This window comes from Asterias rubens, unplaced genomic scaffold (genome assembly GCF_902459465.1).
Source record: "Asterias rubens unplaced genomic scaffold, eAstRub1.3, whole genome shotgun sequence".
NCBI classification, from domain to species: Eukaryota; Metazoa; Echinodermata; class Asteroidea; order Forcipulatida; family Asteriidae; genus Asterias; species Asterias rubens.
This window is the reverse complement of record NW_022985699.1, coordinates 81,594-105,233: the sequence shown is the minus strand read 5'-3', so window position 1 is coordinate 105,233 and position 23,640 is coordinate 81,594. Positions and strand designations below refer to the sequence as shown.

Here is a 23,640-nt window from a genome sequence, read left to right as displayed (position 1 = left end):
TTTGCTGAACAAGTTTCGGTTTATAAAAATATTATGTTTTATTAACAAAATTAAGTGAAATAGCCATCAATAATCTTTATCTCAACTATTTGTAATCTTCTCTAACAGTTGTAACAAAATAATGAAAGTACAAATGGCAAATAAAGTGTACTAATTATTAATCATTAAGAAAAACAGCTTCAAGTTATAAGGGTAGGCCTATAAAAGTTGGTCATGTCTTGGTGCCCTTGAAATGCTCTAGTGGAAACATCATCCACTGTGGTGATAAAAAATGAATGAAAGATAAACATACCAGCCTTCAATATGATATGTACAATGTAGTGACTACATCTACACAGTACACAGTTAACCCTCCTACTATCTGACCACTCAATTTCAACCACTGTGGTTATGATTGATAGGTAAACATACCAGCCCGCAATATGATATCATGTGGTGAATACATCTACACAGTACACAGTTAACCCTCCTACTATCTGACCACTCAATTTCAACCACTGTGGTTATGATTGATAGGTAAACATACCAGCCCGCAATATGATATCATGTGGTGAATACATCTACACAGTACACAGTTAACCCTCCTACTATCTGACCACTCAATTTCAACCACTGTGGTTATGATTGATAGATAAACATACCAGCCCGCAATATGATATCATGTGGTGAATACATCTACACAGTACACAGTTAACCCTCCTACTATCTGACCACTCAATGTCAACCACTGTGGTTATGATTGATAGATAAACATACCAGCCCGCAATATGATATCATGTGGTGAATACATCTACACAGTACACAGTTAACCCTCCTACTATCTGACCACTCAATGTCAACCACTGTGGTTATGATTGATAGATAAACATACCAGCCCGCAATATGATATCATGTGGTGAATACACAGTACACACATGTAAAGAGTTAGTTCTGAGCATGGAATTGCCTGTACACACAACCCACACTGTTTAAAGGCTTCAAGTGGTTGGTCAACTCAACTGGAGAATGGAACCCACGGTGGGAGGGTTAATCTCCTTATGTTCTTGGCAAAGTGATATCTTCATAGAGGAGATAATCCCTGACCAGCTTTGGAAGGAAGTCCATCTTGGGGATGATCTTCGTGGCACGCACCGTTCCAACATGCTCTGTGAATGCGACTCTACAGAGATGCTCCAGAGAGTGCGGCTTCCCTGCATGTAAAAAAAGTCACAATGTAACATTAATCAAATTGTTTGAAAATAAAAGTCAGTCAACAACTTATCACAAGAAGATACAAGCATATTTTTTTTACAGACATTTTAAATGGAAATCTAGTGGACAAGCTTTAAGAACGTTCATTTTGGTTTGTGCCCATATACGCCGATGTGTGTTAGCACTGTAAACTTAGTACTTTCCCCGAGTCCTGTGAAAAAAAATCACAGGCATGTTACTAGGGTGGGATTCGAACCCACGATCTTTGCAATTCTAGAGCAGTGTCATACCAACTAGACCACCAAGATTGCCCGGTGGCTAGAGGCAGTTCGAATCCTATTCTTTAGCAGTGGGTACTGCAAACTATTTCATAGATGTTAGATTTGCATCAGGGATAAAATACGTCTGGACATTCCATGTAGCTCGCACAGTAGTACAAGCACTTACACTGTGTTAAGCTTTGATTGCTCCATCATGAAGAGATACAAAGGGTACTGGACTGTTAGCTCCAAACATCCCTTTCTCAGGGGATTGATGTGTTATCCCCATTCCCAGACCTCCCTCCTTCCCCCTTTTCCAACCTTGCCCCAACAACATTGCCAAACATATGCCACTGCCTATACAAAATCAGGTCCACCAGAATGAAAAATAGATTTACCTGTTAATTGTAGTAATGAAGAGGTACAAAGGGTACTGGAATGTTAGCTCCAAACATCCCTTTTTCTGGGGATCGATGTGGAATCCCCATTCCAAGACCTCCCTCCTCCCCCTTTTCCAACTTTACCCTAGGAGCATTGTCAAACCTCTACAAAATCAGGGCCACCAGCATGAACAATAGATTTACCTGTTAATTCCAGTACCTCGCTCAACTCACTGTGGTCTTGTATATAACGGCTGGTGTGTTGACACAGTCTGAGCCTGCCCACAAAGTTGTACACCAACTTGATTATCTTAAGCCACCATGTCCTATCACGCCAATAACAAGGGGACAAGTACCTGTAGCAAAAACCACAATGGTCCGAACAGTCAAAGCTCCAACGCTTCCCGGATTTCAAGAGTAAAATGACACATTTAAGACTTTTTGGTAGCTTCACAAGGTTCATGTGGTGACATCCAACATCTGCACCGTATTCTAGAATGAATTTCAGAGATGGTAAGTGCCCGGCACTCTCTTTGACAAGGCAGTGTAGACCCTCTGCATTGCACACAAAGGCACCCTTGTCCAACAGCAGCTTGGCCACACTAAATTGTAGATTGTAGATTGTACATTGCACCTAACGTCACAGGTTGTGAAGCTCTCAACTTCTTTCTATAATATTTAGGAAAATCTACCAGGCCGAAATCAGGACCGCATCCCGCCTTGAGAAGGGCTTTGATGACCTTGATGTGACCTTTCTTCGCGGCAAGATGCATTGGTGTCTGTAATTCTTTGTCAAAGTCAATATAATCATCCTGCAGCATTCCAAGACTTACTGGTAAAAGTAGCTTCAGACACCTAAAGGAGAGAATTACAAAAACAAAAAAAAACTCTTTATGATTATATTTGATTTCAGGCATTGCATGGTGAGGTATCAATATATATTTGGTTTGCGGTAACACCATGTGTGTATCTACTTGCCAAGTAGAGTTTGTTCATTAGAGAACTGTCTTTCTATATTCTACTATCGCGGAGTAGATTTATTGGATTGTTTGGGAGACACTTCTCAGTTCTGCAAAGAACTGTCCTGCTTTGTAACTACATGTATTACCTTGGCGGAAAGTATAGAAAATTGGCTGGGACTATATACTACTGTAGCTGCACTATAATTGCTTGTATATAAGCTTTGGGCGATATCACGATATTATCGAATATCGCGATATTAATTTGGAAACGATTTCGATATCGGATGGATTTGGTTTTAATCGAAATATCGATATATCGCAATATCGATTAAATATCGCGATGTATTTCCTAGCTGAGACATCTTGCACCCCATAGGTTTGGAGTCAAACCAGAAGAATAGATCTTTAGAACACCTCTCCTATGCCATGACTGTCTCTTCTACAACTTTCACTTGGAGTTTGAACACTGATGATGTCAAATTTCATTAATCGCGATTATATTGAATTTCCCGATATATTGTCGGTGATGTATCGTGAATAAAATAAATCGATATCGCCCAAGCTTACTTGTATATGTTCAAATCTGTGTGAGTTTATGGCTTCAGCTGTGGCTACAAGATGGGTCTCTCAGAAAGGTTCGCTGCTTTAATATAGGATTAGAACTGCCACTGGCTACAGAGCAACTTCGATGGGCAGAATTGGTTTTGCTAGCAAAAGAATTGCTGGCTGTGTAAGCACTTTATGTAATCCACCATATATACATAAACTGACAAACCTGTACAAGTTTGAGATCGATCGGCCATCTGGGTCTCGAGAGAATAATGAAAAAAAAAAAACGATTACAAATTTTGCATGGCATCGATGCCAAAACAAAAATGAATTTAATGCTTACTGAGCGATAAACTCCAAACGCGAAATTAGACTATTTATTTCTCGTCAAATATGAAATTTCAGACAGAAATATTTCAAGGGATATTTTCTACTATCATCACCATTAGACCGTGTAAGTTTTATGTAAATCTGTGATCTTCACGATTTTTGTTTCTTACCAGTTCTGTAACGTTTCTTTAAGACACTGTTTTAGAAATTTAAAGTTTGTGGAATTGAATCCCGTCCGAGTAATATGCCTGTGATTTTGTTATACTGTGATACTATTATCACAGAGCTTGGGAAAGCACCGAGTACACAGGGCTAACACACATCGGTGTTTATTGGTAAAACCAAAGATTCTCGACCTTTACTGACGTCATGTGGCCTTTACCAGCTGCAATGTGAATGGGTGCCAACTCTAGGCTTTCATCATCAGTACTATCCACTGCACGTGAAATCGTTATCGACGCACCCTGCTCAAGCAAATGCTCCACGCAATCTGGGTGGTTTTCCTTTGCGGCTGTGTACAAAGGAGTTGCATCATCAGTGGTTATGTTGATATCTGCACCTGAAAAATACAAATAAACAATTGGGTATTCAATCATCATCATCATCATCATTTGGCAAAGACTTGCATCTGTGGCCGCCTCATCTTCAAATTGTAACAGACCGATCCATTAAGCTCCGCCCCATTGCATATTGACCAATCACAACCCATTGCTCAACCAAAAGTCTGACAAAATAAGGTCTGACATGCGTGCCAGTATGCTTGGCGCGCGCGGCAGAGTTGTGCAGAATTGCATTAAAGAGGCGCACATGTTCTGTTCTGCATAAAAACTTCCTTGGTAACAAGTGAGAATACACTGGTCTCTGACAAGTGCCTTTAAGTAGCTCTATGAAATTTGGCCCAGCGTACGAGCGGTTAATTAAGAGCACCGAAATTCAAACACTTGGGGGTTTCTGTTCATGAGATTGTGGGTTCCAGGTTCAGTCAAGACACTGAAAAGCCATTGGACCCTTTCGGTACAGAAAAAAAAAAAATCACAGATTTACAAATAACTTACAGGGTTTACACAGGTAGTGGTGAAAGACTTCTCTTGAAATATTATTCCATGAAATGCTTTACTTTTTGAGAAAACAATATAACAATATTAATTCTCGATATCGAGAATTACGGATTTATTTTAAACACAAGTCATGACATGGCGAAACCTGCAGATGCAAGGGTGGGTTTTCCCGTTATTTTCTCCCTACTCCGAGGTCCGATTGAGCCTAAATTTTCACAGGTTTGTTATTTTATATATAAGTTTTGATGCACGAAGTGTTGGCCTTTGACAATACTGTTTACCGCAAGGGTCCAATGGCTTTAAGCTCTTCACTTAACCATTGCTTCATTCTTCGGATGGGACATAAAGCTGTTGGTCCTGTGTGTTGTGTAACTCATGTAAAAGAACCCAGTGCACTTGTCAATAAGAGTAGGGGTTCGCCCCAGTGTTCCTGGTTTGATTGGCAGCATATTGCGCCACAGCACCTTGTAAACCAGTACATGGTGCTTTTCATAAAGGAATGGGTCTCTTACTTCAAAATTTGAGAAAAGAGTAGAACAATGTCACGAAAATACGGTTCATATTCTAAAACAATTTTTGTCTTGTAATTTTTTTATTTTACAAGTTTTTACTCATTTCTCAAAAGCTACAGCACCTCAGTAAGTGATATTTTTAAGGAAGCTTTCTACCACCATTATCTTCAATGTACCCAAACCCTCAATATATGAAATGAATCTGTTTACCATGTTCAACGAGAAGCTTCAAGCAGTCAAGGTACCCGTTCAGTGCTGCAGCATACATCGGTGTAAACTCGTGATAACAGTGCACATCAATCTCAGCACCAGACTCCAGCAAAAACTTGACCATATCCACACAGCCACTGTAGGCAGCCTTGTGGAGTGATGAAAAACCGTTTCCATCCGTACAGTTCACACTCGCGCCGTTCTTGAGAAGCAACTCGACGCACTCTCTATGGTTGCCTTCCACAGCTGTTAAAAACAGACAAATATGACAAAGATTGCACATACCATCAGGGGCCAATTTCATAGAGCTGCTTAAGCAAAAAATGTGCTTAAGCACGAAAATAGCCCTCTTATTTTAAACATGTTACTGGCCGAAATTTCATGCCACAGCATTGCTTGTGACTGGTATCTAGCTGTTGTTTACTTGGCAAAACAATTCAGTGGAGTCTTGGCCAGTAATCTGATTTTACTTAGCGCTGATTTTGTTGCTTAAGCAAAATTTTCTGCTTAAGCAGCTCTATGACATTGGGCCCTGCAGGCCTGTCATGCCTGTATGCTTCATTTTTAACCGGTCCATGTAGTTTTTTCTAACACAAAACACAATGTCCACAGGTTTACGATAAATTTACACAGTCTGAAGAGATAGTAGAAAGCTTCACATAAGTTTAAACGTGAAGGTTGAACCCTGTAAAAGTAAAATTTGTGGACATTTTGAAAAAGTACCCAAATCCTTTAAAGGGGCAAGGATACCAAGGCATTTGCTTCTCCGTAAATTTGTTATTATCTTCAAACTGTGAAAGTTTAATGTAAATTTGTGTTCATTGTGTTTTGAGTTACAGAATTGGTAAGAAACAAAAATCGTGAAGATCACAGATTTACCTAAAACTTACACGGTCTAATGGTGATGATAGTAGAAAATATCCCTTGAAATATTTCTGTCTGAAATTTCATATTTGACGAGAAATAAATAGTCTAATTTCGCGTTTGGAGTTAATCGCTCAGTGAGCATTAAATTAATTTTTGTTTTAGCATCGATGCCATGCAAAATTTGTTATCGTTTTTTTTCACTATTCTCTTGTGACACAGATGGCCGATCGATCTCAAACTTCTACAGGTTTGTCAGTTTATGTATATGGTGGATTACAAAAAGTGCTTACACAGCCAGCAACTTTTTTGCTAGCAAAACCAATTCTGTAATGTTCCTTTGAGGGAAAGAGGCCAGTTTAAAGTCGGTCACGCGATAGAAATCTTGACGGGCGATCCAAAGAAACACAGTTTACAGTCATCGCCGAGGCCTATAAACTGCATTTTTTTATGATTGAGCGTCAAGATTCCCATCGCTCAAACATCGCGCGACCGACTATAAACCAGCCTTTAGTTGATCTAAGAATTTAGAACTTTGTTCAGCATACAGTGGATGCATCTAAAGTGAAGGCCCAATAGGTTCAAGATTCAATGCAATACCTGCATGAAGTGGGTAGATCTCTCTCATATCAAATATGTCTAGGTCGGCACCATGTTGGAGTAGTTGCTCTATCATCTCCTTGTTTCCATTTTGTGCAGCAAATAGCAGCGCAGTTTCCTCTTGCAAAGTCACAACATTCACATCTACAGGTAATAATAGTTTTATTGGATGTTAAACAAAAGATATTATTTGTGTTTTACCCTACACTGATGTGTGGGTTAAGCAGGGCCTGAACTACTTTACTGAACTTTTGAGTGTCATTTGAACTTCTTAGAGTTTACACTCCATCAAGGAATCCTCTATCAAGTTCCATGCTTCTTCTCATTGAACCCAAGTCTCGACACTCATGGGGTGACAGGTCTTTTTCTTCAGCTGCGACTCTCTACCACTTAATCTCAGATCTTGTCTTTGTACCAAAACATTCAAATCTCTTCTCAAAACCTATCTTATGTCAAAGGTTTTCAAGGACTCATTTATTGTGTCTGATTTTATTTGTTTTGTTTGTTTTGGGTTTTTACTCTACCTTGAACACCCAGTGCATTACAAGTCTTATTATTGTTGTATATTTGGTTTGCGGTAACACCATGTGTGTATCTACTTGCCAGGTAGAGTTGTTCTTAGAGAACTGTCTTGCTTTATTCTACTGCTGCGGAGTAGATAATCGGATGTTCTTATTATTATTATTATTTGTTTGTTTTGAAAAACATCACCAATCACGGTCAACTTCTTTTTGACTCACCCTGTACAAAACACAAATGCAACATGAACACACTATGTATACCTTTTTCATCTTCAATGTGTTCGAGTAATATCTTCACACAGTCACAGTGGTTAGCTTTAGCTGCTTCGTGTAGGGCTGTCCAGCCTCGACTGTCTTGAACATCAATACATGATCCATTTACTATCAGCTGTTGCAGAGATTCACTGTCTCCTACTCTAGCAGCGGCACTTACAGAGGAGCAGTCTGGGTCCCCCTCAGTGGAATCCATTATTCAAGTCGTGTCAGCTAAGGAAATCAGAAAAAGCAAATAAAATAGTTAAAGGCTATAGTATAACGTAACCCCGTATTCCCTCCTCCCTCCTACCTATTTTTGCAATGGGTTACGTTATCGCACCCAAAACAGCTCTCGGTATTGTCGGTATTTCGTTTGAAAAAGTTTCCGTATGGCGCCACCACTTTTTCATTCGATATGAAATAATATAGGCACTTATTTACCGGATTGATATATCCCTTTTTGTAAAAATGAGTGAAAAAGTGGTGGCGCCATACGGAAAGTTATCCTTTCTTTTTAAGCTGGTCGCAGAATGAGAATGTAGCGCCCTCTATGGTATAGACCTAATGCACATGACGTCATTCCAGTACGGCGCCCTCGCCTTGAGGTCAAAAGGAGGTTGTTCATTGGCCAATCTATGTGCGTTTCGATTGTTTCGTCACCGTTTGACCTCAAAGGTGGCGGCTGGATGACGTCAATGCATAAGGTCTATTGGCATCATATTTATAGAACGTTAGTGCTACGGGCCTACATCATGTAACATTCATCATCATGCATACATTCATGACATTTTTCGGAAAAAGAGTACAGCGCTTCACACACTAGACTGACCACTAGGATCTGATGGAGGAGGTGAGTGGTATCAAGCTAAATCAAGGATTGAATTGATGGTGAAGAACTCATCCCCAGGCCGGCCCCAGCCAAACATTGACCCAAATTAACAAAGCAAAAAGTAAACAAAACAACAAAACAAAAGACAAAAGCAAAAAGTAAACAAAACAACAAAAGACAAAAGTTAAAAAGTTTATAAAATACTGATTACGGACAGATACACATTAACGATTACAAACAAGCTCCTAATAATATTTACCACTGCAACCATCTTACTTAAGTTACTGTTTCAGGGTTGTATCTTGATGCCTCAAACTTGAAATGAAAAGCGAACAAAAACCAAAACATTTCTGCCGCAAAAAGGCAATGAAGTGTATTATACTATAGTCGATTACCATCCATACCATAACATTCCACAACATACAGTAGAGTCTGGGTACCTTACTAGGTTGCGGATGAGTTCTTCAACTTCGTTTTCACAACATTGTCATTCGCTCATCCCCACTTTTGTTTCCACGTGCGTTCACGTCCCCACACCCTGGGAAAAAGTCAAACACCAAGGAGACGACTGTAAACAACTTTGCTCGGATCGTGAATGACAGTTGATTTTTTTCTATTTTGTGTAATTTTAAAAAGCTCACATTTTTGAAAATGGAGGAATAATTTCCGTTGATCTGAAATGACTGAGGAGTCTTTCGGAACTCATCATGATAAAAAATAAAGCGGATAAAGTGACTAAAAACGGAGTTGAAAATGATGATAACAACAGCGACGAGGAGAGTGGTGAAGTGTTGTTTTACGTGAATAAGAATGGGTTTCCGGTGGGCCCGAGTACGTGGGAGAGGATGTGGAATCACGCTGGGAAGGTTCACCCAGCTGGAATCAAACCCATGGGAGAGATAAGGGAAGATAAAGATTTATCCAAGGTTTGTCTCATATTTGTTATCAATCAGTTTTTACTTGCACCATCCATGTATATTTTTTGCACCTGATTGGCTTTTAATACGGTCCCATGGTTTCACGCGTACGCCCAGCCACAGTGCGGTAATCTTCAAATTTTCTGAAGCAGCACTTTAAAGGAAGAAGAAGATGAATAGAAACAGGAGGATAAAAAAAGAACATTAAAAAATGCCATCATTGGATTTTAAAATTTTCTAAGATCTTTGACTTTGAGAGACTTTGCACCGCTGGAGGGCAACCAACAACAAGAGCAGGGAACCTTTTTTTTATTGAAGCAAGCGCCATGAACACTTTTTTTGTGGACACAGGCTCTATTATTAGAAGACGTCATTATTATTATTATTGGCGTATTGCTGTGCCATTTTTGGTATGCTGGAAGGGTCGTAAAGCGGTTGGTCCTGTGTGTTGTGTAACTAACCATCAGTCTAATGTGCACGTAAATAACCCAGTGCACTTGTTGTAAAGAGAAGGGGCTCGCGCCCCCCGGTGTTCCTGGACTGATTGGGAGCATATTGCGCGAAAGCACCTTGTAAACCAATACATGTTGCGAAGTAAAAAAAACACTGCCATATAAAAGGAATTAGGTCTCATAATTCATATATAGATACTACAAGAACAAAGCATCACCAGCCCTGATTGCATTCAAGGTAAATATTTTCCAGTCCACAACTAGTGTTTCTATGACATTCATTATGAAACATTTCTTTATTCTTTGATTCAGGTTACGATTCCCACAGCTCCTACATTTCAGCCCAATACATCAATACCATGCCGACTGGACGCAGTGCAGGACTACATGAAAGAGCTGCAGTATCCTAAACAATTTTTTTTTTGGGGGGGGGGGTTGAACAAAGAACTGACTAGAGTGGGATTCGAACCAACGATTAACGTGCCGGTGCTCTACCAACTGAGCCATCTAGCCCTATTTTGGCAGTCTCCCTATTTTGTCAATATCTTTGTTCTGGGGTGCGAGTCAGAAGCCATAGAACCGTATGATTATAAGCGGAATTCCTTAACAAAAAATAGGTCTCAGACCTATTTTTTTGTTTATTAGTTATAATTGGTTTGGTCAGCAAGGCTTGAATTTAGGGAAAATCCACAAGACTGGAGGGGCTTATACAGGCATGATACTTCAAAGTGGCAATGCCTTGGTGCCCTTGTAGAAATTTACAATTTCCTCATCTGGGTGCCGTTGCCCTTTCAACAACGAAGCATACAGGACTGCTTATAGCTCGAAAATCTTATTAGGACAGAAATTATTTTTAATTTTTTGTGACTCACAAAACAAACAACAGTTAAAACCAAAGAAGTTGGTTTCATGAAGTGCGATACATTGACATTTTTCGCACAAAATTTACACACTTTTAATTATTTAAAACATACTGCATTTGTTTGAGTTGCAGTTCATTCCTTATCATTTTGAAATCAGATATAATCACACAGGAACACAGTTTTTTGAAATCAGGAAAAACAGACCAATTTCTGGGTAAGCAAATCTTAAGATAGATACTTTCTAGTGATTGTCTAAGTAGTTAAATGTCTGTCGCGTTTCGACTCTCTCCTCCTTGATTTCGACTCTCTCTGTGAATCCCGCGACACTAGCGGTGTTCTCAATAGACTGCTGGCCTGCGCGAAACTACTGCTCCCATTTAACAGTGAATAGTCAGGTAGTAGTCGGCAGCCAGCAGCTTCGTGCGAGAGCAGTGACCTCGCGAGAGCCGTGACCTCGCGAGAGCAGTGATCTCGTGAGAGCAGTAGTCGATCACACAAACCTGAATTACTGCCACCTCCACGCCTAGACTATCTCACTGATACAGACCATTAATGACTTGTCAACAAGTCTAGTGATTCTAAAGTTTTATTATTACCTCTCATCTGAAACAAAGCTTAAAGGAACATTACATAACTGGTTTCGCTAACAAAACAGTTGCAGTAACTTTTAAATCAAGTTTGTTTTAAATTGTTTTTTTTCTTTTTTCTTGACAGGTTGATGGATTCTGCTAAAGAAATGATACGAGAATCTCTGCCAATCAAGTGCCTTGAAGCCGTCATTCTTTCATTGTATCCTTTTTTAATGTTGAAACATTTCTATTTTGGTTAGCAAGTGTCTCAAAAGTAGGCCAATCTAGTCAGGCATGTTCATGGCATGTCGTGGACGAGCGTTTAAGAGCACCGAACTCAAGCTCTGGCGTTTCTAAAGAGTGTGGGTTTGAGTCCTGGTCGTGACACTTGTGTCCTTAAAAGCAAGACACTAAAGCATTATATTGCTGTGTCCTTCATATGGGATGTAAAGCGGTTGCTCCTGTGTGTTATTCATGTATGTAGGCCCTAATGCATAAGCCTTATTGAGGTATGGTGGACGTGATACGCGCGCGTCACACGCCGCGACTGATGCCATGCTCACCATGTTGGTGGTCATTAGGTTTACGCGTAAACGAGGCGTCGCCTAAAATGCGCACTTCACTGAATAACATACGTTCTATTTCTGTGGTCAATACGCACAAATTTACCACAACTTTACAGTTTACAGTGTTGTAGCATTGTGTCCGCCATACCTCAAAAAGGCTTATGGAAAGAACCCAGTGCACTTATCGAGAAGAGAAGGGATTTGTCCGGGTAATCCGGGTTTGATTGGCTGCATGTTGCGCCACAGCACCTTATGGTGCTATGTAAAGGAATAGATCTCATTCCTTCAAAACGTAGCTCCACAATACCATGCAGGAAAATACTGTATGTTTATATGCCTTGAGTGTCACCGAGTGACGGATTTGAGTGCTATATAAAAAGTTCCCATAATTATTAGTATCTTTTTTTAGTATCATTATAAATAAACACAGCAAGAGGTTTTGAGAAGTACTTCACAGCAGATCAGTTGTAAATATTCTTGACCATACTTCAAGATACCTAACCAATGGAGCACCAGGTCTGGAGAGGTTTCCCCTCAGCTTCAAGACGCATTTCTCAGGGACCATCCATCGGCATGTGGTGCTAGCCGTTTACTACTCAGGGAGGTATGGTGCTTTGGGGATGAGTCGGAGAGATGACCTCATGTACAAACCCCTGGAGTTCAAGGTCAGTCAAGTACAGTAGTTTCCTTGATGAAACGCTAAGACTGCTCTTGATAATTCAATCAATCAATCAATAAATCAATCAATTATGCCCAAATTATGAAGCGCCTTTGCTCAAAGGCACCGAGGCACAGAAGGCCTGAAACAAGTGGGCTTCAGTAGTGTCTTAAATATGTTGAAGGATGTTGAAGGATCATTTATTCATTAGTTCATTTGTTCTGTGTTTGTTTGTTTGTTTGTTTGTTTGTTTAGATGATCTTCCCATCAAGGGAACTTGTCAAACACCCACATATAAAACCAAGCTGGCAACAGCCAACTCTCTCATGCAAACATTGGTTTACTGTCTTTGATTATGAATTGCACAATCAAGAAATTGCGATTCAGCAATAAGGCGACAATATATAATTTATTCTAGTCATTGTGAAATCAGCGTTTAGCTTGGGGGGGATTAAACACCCACAACCTTTTGATTGCAAGTCCTGCAGTCTAACCACTGGACCATGGTGACATTGAGTGCTTGTTACCGCTATGATTTGACTAGGATGTTTAAAACAGGACAAGACGCCCTCTGGCTAACCCTATGATTTCTTCAAGTTTTTTTGTTCTACCCTGTTTCTCCTTACTAGAGTCTTTCGGAGCTTGTGTTTGACTTCGAAGATGTGTACAAGAAGTGTAAGTCAGAAATATGTAAACCTCTCAACAAGTAGGACATTTGGTACATTTAAATTAAGTAATGTTTTGTCTGCTGAGAAGTACAAGTGTACAAGTAAGGTCTTCAGGGATTTTTTGCTGTTTGTTTAAATGAGATATTGCCCAACTGGTACGAGGGCTACTGCTGTCGACCCAGATCAACCCAGTGGGGCACATTGCCTCCTTCTTCTGGGGCTGAAACAGGGTTAATACTCCCAGCCTAGCCTTCACAGTCCTTAAAGCCCTTATACTCTTTCGGTACAGAAAAAAGAAGAAACAAAAATCACAGATTTACAAATAATTTACAGGGTTTACAGAAGGTAATGGTGAAAGACTTCTCCTGAAATAGAGTGGGTTTTCCCGTTATTTTCTACCGACTCCGATGACCGATTGAGCCTAAATTTTCACAGGTTTATTATTTTATATATAAGTTGTGATGCACGAAGTGTGGGACTTGGACAATACTGTTTTACCGAAAGTGTATAATGGTTTTAAAGGATGTTGGCATGGGTATCATCCGCTCGGAGCCTGGTTGGTAGATAGCGGAATGCACTACCTTTCCAACTTTTTACAGAGCAGTTGTGGTTTTAGTAAGTGCCATGCTCAAGGGCACAAGTGTCATGACCGGGATTCGAACCCACACTCTGCTGCTGACAACACCAGAGCTTGGGTTCAATGAAGTAGGCCATGACAGGCCATGTCAGGTTTTAATGATCGACAGTGGCTCAGCCTCGGCTTTTACATTATTTGTTATTCAAACACTAAAAGTCTCCTGCCTTGAGAAAATGCCTTTGAAAAATAAAGTTTTTTTTTTTTTTTGTAAAGTTCAACACCAATTCAACGGCAGCAGATATGCATGTGTGGCATAATGATTACCAATAGAATTACTAAACTACAAAATTAGAAGTAGACATTGTGAATAATAAAGTCATGAATTAAATTTGTTTTTAACCTCAGACTGGCACACAGTGAGGAAGGTGAAGATTGGTCTACCAGTGTCACATGATCCACACAGCTTTGAACAAATACAGTGGCGGGTAGGTTCGACAATAAATACTCAGTTCTTATAAATACAGTTATTATTATTATGCTATATCGATGGACATCTTGATGTGCTAGTGTTTAAGGCAAGTATGCTGGGGTTTTGAATTATGAGACTCGTTACATAATACCATGGAAGAGTTAAAGGGAAGGTACACGTTTGGTAATTGCTCAAAACAAATATTAACCTAAAAACTGACTTGGTAACGAGCATTGGAGAGCTGTTGATAGTATAAAACATTGTGGGAAACGACTCCCTCCCTTCTGTGTTATAAAATGCTCAATTTTATTATCCTCCAAACACCTCTCTATATGTGAATGCTCCACAAACAGTCTTAAAGACTTTCATCTGACAACTAACACTCAGCTAAAAAGTTGCATAACTGAAGTAAGTACCTCAAGTAGACCTCTGCTTCTGTGCATGGATTTACAAACTTACACCAATGAAAGAATTGCTTAGAATTTATCAACAGTGAATTTTGTTTTCCTTGCATCTTCACAGACTATGTCAGTGAGTCCAAGCAAACAAACAAGATCCGAAGTGCAGAAAGAAATAGAGAAGTTCACAAAGGACCTGAAGAGTAGGGTGAGTATAAGTGTTGCATGATTTGGATTTGATTGTAGCATCACAGGACGAGAAACTGTAAACTTTTATCGGGAATCTGGCGATCGGCAATAAAGTTCAACCTAGTGAATGTTACCCCAGCCTACATCCTTTTATGGACTGTGAAGGGGGTAACGTTTATGGCGTAACTTATGCCATAACAGTTGTGCAAGTGGACTTACGCAGAAGTTTCGGGAAAGCAGCTGCAGAAGTAGGTACAAGCAAAGTGCCCCTGGTAAAAGTTGATTTGGGTCCACAACCCTCACCTTAAAGTGGCTATCAAGCCTTGTATTGCATTCTGATACAAACAAAACAAGCAATCAAATAAATGATATAATATGCTCATTTCGACACACAGTTCAAATGGTCGTCTAGCTACTCCAGCTACCAGTTCGTGAAAGAAAACACACGACTAAACTACGAGCCGACATCGCCGAGGAAATCCATCTCATCATCCTTGACGTCCAAGACTCCGAGAAAAGATTCTCAAGCATCTGGGAGTAAGGAAACGACGCCCTTATCTCCGCAGGCCGTCAGGGCGTGTGATAGCAGTGATGAGGAGGCAGAGGGAGTAAGCCCGACCCCCGGGGCTAAGAAAGGCGCAGCGATAGACTATCAGATCAGGATTTGAGGTAGTAGATTCTGCGGTTGTCATAAAGATAGTAGACCCCTTGTATAAAGCAACACGCTACACAGGGACGCTGAGCTCACACGCATGGTTTGACGAACAAAGAACAGCTATCGTCCAATCTTTAGCCTCCTGTGTGAGGGCGCATTTTGACCCCAGTGAGGGCACTTTTTGACCCCAGTAAAGGCGCTTTTTGAAGATGAGGCACAACATGTAAGGGGTCTTTAGTTGTTTGTAGTCACTGGTGTCAGAACGGTTTCTAAAAAATTTAGCTGGTTTTCCCACTGTCTGAAATCTGTAGCCCTTTAGGACCAAATAAAGCCTATTGCCACAAAAACTTTGTAAGCATAATTTTGTTTTCGCTAAAGATTATTTGCTTAAGGTTACCAGCGAGGCATCGTACTTTACCTTTGCTGCGACTGGTACCCAAGTCATTTATAACAGAATTTCCTAAAATCTCAAAAAGCTGGGGATTTTAGGTTGAAAGTGCCAAAAATTAACCTGGGCACAGAAAGAGTTTTAAACTGTATATAAAAATGATGTACAATTTTGAATATGACCCAGAGTATTTAACTAAATGAATTTATGATTTTTCTAATGAACGGGTAAGGGCCTGAGAGATTTCTTAATTTTTACAAATTTAATTTGGGCCCATGGAAAATTCTATCCGATTTGCTATGAGAGGTTGTGAAACTTTCTGTGCTCATATTTATTTGGTCGTGTTGGTCATAGAACAGTTTGAGCGCATTTTGAACAATTTATAGTTTATTTGCTGCTTAGATTGTGACTGTGGTTTTATTTTTAACCTTTAAGGGTACTGTACACGTTTGGTAATAGTCAAAGACCAGTGTTCTCATTTAGTACATCCCATCATAAGCATAAAATAACAAGCTTGTGAACATTTGGGCTCAATTGGTCATCGAATTAGTTGCAAGAAAATGATGAAAGAAAAAACACCTTTGTTGGACGAATTTGTGTGCATTCAGATAGGAATAAAAGACTTCTAGCTAGAAGTCTTTTATTATTTTAGTGAGAAATTACCTCTTTCTCAAAAACTACGTTACTTCAGAGGGAGGCGTTTCCCACAATGTATTATACTATCAACAGCTCTCCGTTGCTCGTTTTTTAAATTAATATTTGTTTTGCTTGAACTGATTGGTCTTCAACATTAGATACCTTTGTTTCTTTTACTGTAGAACATGTACATTGAGATTTCTATTTTAAATTCCTTTTAAACTTAGCAATAAGATATTTTGTGAGCCCTGGTGGCCTTACACTTTTGTATTATACTACGCTGTATCCGTGTACAGCACAGAGGAAGAGTCCTATTGTATAGCCTAATAGGGTTAATATTGTGTGATAACAAAGTGCCTTCATTCAGTAAAAAAAAACACACGAAGACTACAGGACAACACTTTACAATAACTTTTCATGATGAGAATGTTTTAATATGACAATAAATCATTTAAACTTGAACGATTTTCAAGGAGCTGATTATTTGTATCTTTCTGTATAGACTGAGCAAGTCGTGCGAGTATTCAACAAATTTTTGGGACCACTTTGATCCAACATATATTGCTTTAAATTTGGTAATCACTCTAAAATTAATGGCAATAAAAATCGTCGGTAAAACTGAGGGTCAGTAAAGCTTCTCAGGTTGTGTTAAGGGATTATTCTTTGTGACCACCTTTTGAGATGAAATTCTCACATAGTTTTACTGTATACATTCCTTTATGTAGGACTTAAAACACCCAAACTGTTCCAAAAACCAAGGGTATACTTTCCCTTTAACGCGTCGAGGAAACACACTCGCACCTTTAACGGATTGCAATACTGGCAGCTCCTTACAGTTGCAGGCCTGGAACTACATAAAGGGCATGGTCTCTGTTGCCCCAGTCTGGGCCTTGATGCCCCTTTTTATTAGATTATCCAATGAAAGTACCCTTTGCAAAATGAAAATGGCCTTGATGCCATTTTATTAGATTATCCAATGAAAGTACCCTTTGCAAAATGAAAATGGCCTTGCCCACTCAAAGATGAAATTCCAGGCTTGTAGGGAGCCACTTCACATGTTCACATTAGACGAGGTGTTTATCTGCCAAATATTTCCAGACTGGCCTCCTGCAGCCAGTTAAATTATTACAAGGGGAACATCTTGAGAGTACCTTCAATGGAGCGTTCTGGCTTTCCACTGAGCTCCGCCCACCGCGCACGTGGGCAAGACACGTGTACGAGCACTCCCAATGACATTCTGCACGATTCTGCCCCGCGTGCCAAATATACGCGCATGACCAAGTTTGTCCGACCACAATCATTGCTGCGATTGGTTAAATGGGTGAACGCGCACAGTTTGATTGACAGGCCGGACCGGTCCATTGTTATGCTGGCAGCCAACAGCCGACTTGAATATCCAACCAGGCATTCCACTGTGCAGCAGACTTTAAATCAGCGAGCGGCTGAGAGCGCTGGACTTAAGTTCTGGTGTTTCTGATCAACATAGTGTGGGTTAGAGTTCCAGTTTTGACACTCGTGTCCTCGAGCAAAAAACTTAACCTTAATTGCTTTGTCCTTCGATGGCACATTTAGATGTAGGTACTAGGTTTGGAAAGGCATGTAAATGAACCCCGGACACTTATTGTGAACGATCAGGGGTTAACCCCAGTGTTTCTGGTTTACATAGCAAGCATCCTTGTTTTCAGGTTTCCTCAGGCTTGTGAGCAACAGGGATTAAGTCACTTATGAGGCATCCTTGGTTTCATTACCGGAAATATATAATAATGATAAAAATCAGCAGTTCAGAAAGTGCAACCTCCTTGGTGTTCTAATAAAATGACAAAAGGGTGACGTCTGTAGTTGATTCGAGACGCAAAACAGTTCCTAGCACAGTCTTGAAGTTAGAAAAAATCTACTTTCTGAGAGTGTTTGATAATGTAGACGACTGTAGATCACAAAAGATCCTTGGGTATTTCTTTCTGTATATATCTCTGCGTGTTGTGGTACTGTGTGTGCTACAGACAAGAACAAAAATAATAGGAGAAAACATTGGTGGAAGTAATGATCAATGTGTTCGTGTAATTCATCACAATGTATCATATTGCAAGACCACAGTGGATGATGTTAGTTGGTCAAACAGTAGGAGGGTTGACTGAGTACTGTGTAGATGCATTTACTGCATGGTATCACATGGCAGGCTGTCATGGTTGATCTATCATTCAATACCACAGTGGATTATGTTAATTGGGCAAGTGGTAGGAGGGTTGACTGTGTACTGTGTACATGTAGGTGCTTTCACCACATGACATATTGCAGGCTGTCATAGTTTATCTATCATTCAAGACCACAGTGGATGATATAGATTGGTCAGACAGTAGGAGGGTTGACTAGGTACTGTGTATGCATTCACTGTCTTATATTGTATCGCATAATTCATCTATCATTCAAAACAACAGACGATATTGAATGAGCAGACAGTGGGAGGGTTGACTGTGTACTGTGTATGCATTCACAACATAACATCATATTGCACGCTGGCAGAGTGTAGCTATTGTTTAACAACAGTGGATGTATTGATTGGTCAGACAGTAGGAGGGTTGACTGTGTAGATGCATTCACTGCATAATATCATATTGAAGACTAGCATGGTTTATCACGCATTCATAACAACAGTGGATAATATTGAATGGTCAAACAGTGGGAGGGTTAATAATGAGATATTTACCGGTTCTACTTTAAGCGTAACTCCTTCTGGTAGATTCACTTGGAGTAATTCAAGAAAAATGGGTGCTATCGTCCCTTGAAGTTCTTGTAACTAAAGAAATAATCGCAGAAATAGAACTAATGAAGACGATGCACAAAGCAATGAAAAGCATTTGCCTAATGTGGCTTGGTCAAAACTTTCAGAACAAACCACTGGGCTTCTTTCAGAGTAACCAATACATTAATGATATGGTTATGATCTATTCAAAATGAAAACTATCTTTGTAGAATGTCATAAATAATAATTTGGGAGGGTAATCATCCTTACATCCTTGCCAAAAAATCGGCCACAATGTGTTCGAGCTGCTCGCATGGCAGGGCGCCTTTGGCAGCCAGCCACATCGACCCAGATATGAACACAGAGCACAGCCAGAGATTGAAAGTGGAGGGAGGAAAGGGAGGAAATCCGGAGGGCCCTGAAGAAAACTCTTTTGAGGCATAGAAGAGAACCAACACACAACTCACATAATGGCCTTATACAAGTAGCCAGAATTGAATCAGGGCCACAGTCTAGTGCATCAAACTCAAGCTCTGCGCCCAATTTCATAGAGCTGCTTAAGCACAAAATTTTGCTTAAGCAAAAGAATCCTTGCTTAGTAGAATCAGATTACCGGCCAAGACTCCACTCAATTGTTATGCTAAGTTAACAACAGCTAAATACCAGTCACAAGCAATGTATATGGCACGAAATTTTTGCCAGTAACATGTGAAAAATAAGCGAGCTATTTTCGTGCTTAAAGGCAGTGGACACTATCGGTAATTACTCAACAAAATTATTGGCATAAAACCTTACTTGGTGACGAGTAATGGGGAGAGGTTGATGGTATAAAACATTGTGCGAAACGGGTATTTCGTAAGTGACGTAGTTTTCGAGAAAGAAGTAATTTTCCACGAATTTGATTTCGAGACCTCAGATTTAGAACTTGAGGTCACAAAATCAACCATCTAAACGCACACAACTTCGTGTGGCAAGGGTGTTTTTTCTTTCATTATTATCTCGCAAGTTCGATGACCGATTGAGCTCTAATTTTCACAGGTTTGTTATTTTATGCATATGTTGAGATACACCAACTGTGAAGGCTAGTCTTTGACAATTACCAATAGTGTCCACTGCCTTTAAGCACATTTTTTGCTTTTAAGCAGCTCTATGAAATTGGGCCCCTGGTGGCTGAGTCGTTAGAGTGTGGGTTCAAATCCCCTGGTCGTGACACTCATGTCCATAGTCAAGATACTTCTATAGCTATATTGCTTCTCATCATCCAGGGTTAAATGGGTTCCAGAGGGTTGAGATACTGAGCGAGTGTACAACACTGTCTTTACCTGTATGACTCTTTCATGGGTTTTGATTGTGAAGTCTCTGGGCTTCATATTATCCTTGAGACCTGGAGTCTGTAATGTGTGTACCAGAGTCCTCTTGGTGGGCATTGCATAACTGGAAAATAACAAACAGTCAAAATTATAATGTTATGCCGTTAGTCAATCCAGGGCCTAATTCCATGGAGCTATGGTGTGACGCAATGACTTGTAAATCATGTATAAATATAATATTTGGACCGAAATGGACAAATTTTGAGCGATATTTTGTAAGACTTAAAGTCCCACAGTTTCTTGAAAAGAAAATTTGGAAAGTCATATTGGTTACTAACTAAGACTAGTTTCATATATAATTGAGACAATGTTACCTGTCAAATATCATAAGATCCATGTTCTTGGCCAGGTTGTGGGTGTACTGAGCGTAGTGCTCTACAGCCGAACAATCATACCCCTGAATGAAGAAGTTCATGATCTCATGGACTCTAGAGTCACTGGGTTCAGGAATAACCTGCTCAGGTATCTGCTGTATTTTGAGCTGGACGAGAGAAAGAAGTCACGTTTAGTTAACATTACACACAGTGTTAGTTTTTTTTTACTTAATTGAACAATGAAATCTTCGAGATCAAATAAAGCTTGCTCGAAAATGACAGTTTTCAATCGCATAATTACTATTTATTTATTAGAAATTATATGAGGTACCAATACAGTGAACAAATATTACAGTAATAAAAATTGTTTCTTGGTAAAATTGGGTTTTGACCCTTACACCGATGTGTGTTAGCACTGTATAATCAGTACTTTTTCCGATTTCTGTAAAAGACATCACAGGCATATTACTCGGGTGGGATTCGAACCCACGACCCTTGCAATTCTAGAGCAGTGTCTTACCAACTACTGTAGACCAGGGCCCAATTTCAGAGAGCTGCTAAGCACAAAAATTTGCTTAGCATGAAATTTCTTCCTTGATGAAAACAGGATTAACAATCAAATTTCCATTTGTTGCATATTTCTTGTTACTGGTATTCAGCTGTTGTTTACTTATCCCGAAAATCACGTGGAAATTTGGTTTGTAATCCTATTTTTATCAAGGAAGTAATTTCATACAGCTCTATGAAATTGGGCCCAGGTAGCTAGAGGCAGTTCGAATAGGAACTGGAACTGCTTCTAGCTACCTGACAATCTCTGAGAAAGTGTACAGGAGAGCAATGCTGATTGGTGACACTCTCCAAGACAGTGGTAGCTGGATTAATTCAATGACAATAAGAAACTTACATCTTCAATTTCATCTTCATAGTTACTGATTTGACGAGCAGGATGAACCACTGCTAGTAACCTGCCACTCCTGTAGAAATCAAAAGTAAATTTTCGTTGAGTGTACGTTTATACCCTATATCTACCGGTGCATTGGATTAGCTTCCCGCCGGGTCGACCTTGATATGCCTCCCGGTGCGTTCCTATAGCTTTGATGTCATTCCAGGGGGCTCACCCGGGTCAGCCCCAAGTGCCCTGCTTGTGGGACGGGTCACTTGGTGCTGGCCCGATGTGCTAGACGTCAACACGAGAGGGCGAGTGATCGTTCGATTAGCTCTTGTCAGGGGCTCACCTGAATGAGCCCTGCGGGGTAGAGCTGGGGAAGCTAACCAAAATGCACCCTGTATCTGTGGGTGAATACAGAGTCATTGCTGAAACTATAATCAAAATGAATAAGAAGGTATGTTTAATTTTGTTTTTCTTCTTTTGGTAACAAGCTTGCTTTTTGAGTTTATAAACTTCATTCAAGGAACATATCTTCATTATTCTGAGAGAAGTTATAGATAGAGTATATTTAAACCAATTGCAACAATTTAAAAAAAAATGGGTCCTCAAGATGTCACCAGGAATCCTGTCACCATATGTGTTTTGATTTTTGAACATGATAAAAATAGAGCAAATCTCGACACATTTTTGAGTCGGGCTAGTCGGACAGAAATTCATTTCAAATTTATCTGGATCAAACATACTCCATGTACTCCTAGAACCCAGACGATAGCGGGAGGCACCTCATACTACTGTTCTAGGATCGAGTAGATTTGGAACACCACTTTGTTTCAGACGTTGTGCTCCTCCTTCAATGTGTGCAATGCACTAGAGTACAAATGCATTAACAAATTCAACAAACCTTCCTCTAATCTAATTTGGTGTCAGATGCAATTGTGTCCGCCATGCAATACTGTCCGCTCCGGACACTTGTGCATATGCAATCGTGTCCGGGGCTACGCAAAAACCGTTCGATGGACAATGTATGTGCGCGCGTAAGCGAGCGTGGACGCACTGAACCTACATATAATGTATTATGCAGCATGAATATTCATGTATTTTATGATTTCAGCGAATATCCAACGGCCAAACATTTCCAATCCCATGTCAACAAATGTCATTCATTCATGACATGCCCTTATAATTAGCTTGAACAAAAGAATATTGGGAAAAGTTTCCGCATGGCGCCACCACTTTTTCATTCGATATGAAATAATATAGTATCTAATTTACCTCATTGATATATCCATTTTTGTAAAAATAAGTGAAAAAGTGGTGGCGCCAAGTTATCCGAATATTGAACGTGTTCTGTCGACCTAGGGCGGTTAATTAACTGCAAGGACGGTTTTGCACGGGAGCGGACACAACTGCATATGCAAATGTGTCCGGGCGGACACGATTGCATATGCAAAACCGTCCGGCGGACATTATTGCATATGCAATTGTTTTTTTTAAATGTTCCCTTAAAAAAATCGTGTGTAAATTTAATTACACAGTTTAAAAATTGCAAAGGTTTGATAATTTAAACTTACCTAAGTCTGCTGTATACTTTCCTGCTGAATAGACTTCTAAATACCGTGTGTTTCAACATATTTTGACAATAAAGTTAGCAAAAATAACCGAAGACAGTAATGAATGTTCTGCTCTACTTGTGTGCATGCAAAAGTATGGGCTCTCATTTTAGTCTGTGACTTGGACCAATCAACGCTTGGTTGATCGTGATGGAAGTCTAGGTGCAAGTCATTCAAATTGGCACAATATT

The 23,640-nt window shown here is 39.9% G+C and overlaps 3 protein-coding genes across 4 annotated transcripts; 1 reads left to right on the top strand and 2 right to left on the bottom strand.

Annotated features, from left to right (window-relative positions):
• Window positions 1-41: 41 nt before the first annotated feature.
• Window positions 42-8,887, bottom strand: LOC117305772 (ankyrin repeat and SOCS box protein 3-like). Of its 2 annotated transcripts, none has more exons than XM_033790646.1 (7): window positions 8,781-8,887; window positions 7,699-7,923; window positions 6,917-7,060; window positions 5,453-5,698; window positions 4,039-4,231; window positions 2,036-2,686; window positions 42-1,190 (listed from the first exon to the last, which is right to left on the bottom strand). In XM_033790646.1, exons 2-6 carry the CDS (start codon window positions 7,904-7,906, stop codon window positions 2,434-2,436), a joined length of 1,044 nt encoding a protein of 347 aa, XP_033646537.1. In that variant the 5' UTR covers window positions 7,907-7,923; window positions 8,781-8,887; the 3' UTR covers window positions 42-1,190; window positions 2,036-2,433. The 2 variants fall into 2 exon arrangements, with proteins under 2 accessions (XP_033646537.1, XP_033646538.1); XM_033790647.1 differs by having other exon boundaries at window positions 8,798-8,887.
• A 102-nt stretch (window positions 8,888-8,989) lies between these two features.
• Window positions 8,990-16,374, top strand: LOC117305771 (tubulinyl-Tyr carboxypeptidase 2-like). The gene is made up of 9 exons (XM_033790645.1): window positions 8,990-9,447; window positions 10,203-10,291; window positions 10,911-10,967; window positions 11,468-11,542; window positions 12,382-12,553; window positions 13,176-13,221; window positions 14,197-14,276; window positions 14,783-14,866; window positions 15,243-16,374. Exons 1-9 carry the CDS (start codon window positions 9,229-9,231, stop codon window positions 15,513-15,515), a joined length of 1,095 nt encoding a protein of 364 aa, XP_033646536.1. The 5' UTR covers window positions 8,990-9,228; the 3' UTR covers window positions 15,516-16,374.
• Window positions 16,375-17,804: 1,430 nt separating this feature from the next.
• On the bottom strand, window positions 17,805-23,550 carry LOC117305779 (39S ribosomal protein L48, mitochondrial-like). The gene is made up of 6 exons (XM_033790654.1): window positions 23,411-23,550; window positions 21,855-21,924; window positions 20,951-21,117; window positions 20,589-20,700; window positions 19,231-19,320; window positions 17,805-18,520 (listed from the first exon to the last, which is right to left on the bottom strand). Exons 1-6 carry the CDS (start codon window positions 23,467-23,469, stop codon window positions 18,458-18,460), a joined length of 561 nt encoding a protein of 186 aa, XP_033646545.1. The 5' UTR covers window positions 23,470-23,550; the 3' UTR covers window positions 17,805-18,457.
• Between the last annotated feature and the right edge of the window lie 90 nt (window positions 23,551-23,640).

What these genes read in the sequence shown, in the direction of transcription:
- LOC117305779 (XM_033790654.1), bottom strand. Translation starts at nt 23,469, where the DNA reads ATGTTGAAACACACGGTATTTAGAAGTCTATTCAGCAGGAAAGTATAC. An exon ending in AAAGTATACAGCAGACTTAG is followed by an intron (nt 21,925 to 23,410) that starts GTAAGTTTAAAT and finishes TGATTTCTACAG; the next exon opens with GAGTGGCAGGTTACTAGCAG. An exon ending in ATGAAGATGAAATTGAAGAT is followed by an intron (nt 21,118 to 21,854) that starts GTAAGTTTCTTA and finishes TCTCTCGTCCAG; the next exon opens with CTCAAAATACAGCAGATACC.
- LOC117305771 (XM_033790645.1), top strand. Translation starts at nt 9,229, where the DNA reads ATGATAAAAAATAAAGCGGATAAAGTGACTAAAAACGGAGTTGAAAAT. An exon ending in AAAAACAGACCAATTTCTGG is followed by an intron (nt 10,968 to 11,467) that starts GTAAGCAAATCT and finishes TTTTCTTGACAG; the next exon opens with GTTGATGGATTCTGCTAAAG. An exon ending in TTGAACAAATACAGTGGCGG is followed by an intron (nt 14,277 to 14,782) that starts GTAGGTTCGACA and finishes GCATCTTCACAG; the next exon opens with ACTATGTCAGTGAGTCCAAG.
- LOC117305772 (XM_033790646.1), bottom strand. Translation starts at nt 7,906, where the DNA reads ATGGATTCCACTGAGGGGGACCCAGACTGCTCCTCTGTAAGTGCCGCT. An exon ending in GAAGCTTCTCGTTGAACATG is followed by an intron (nt 4,232 to 5,452) that starts GTAAACAGATTC and finishes TGTATTTTTCAG; the next exon opens with GTGCAGATATCAACATAACC. An exon ending in GCTGGTAAAGGCCACATGAC is followed by an intron (nt 2,687 to 4,038) that starts GTCAGTAAAGGT and finishes TCTCTCCTTTAG; the next exon opens with GTGTCTGAAGCTACTTTTAC.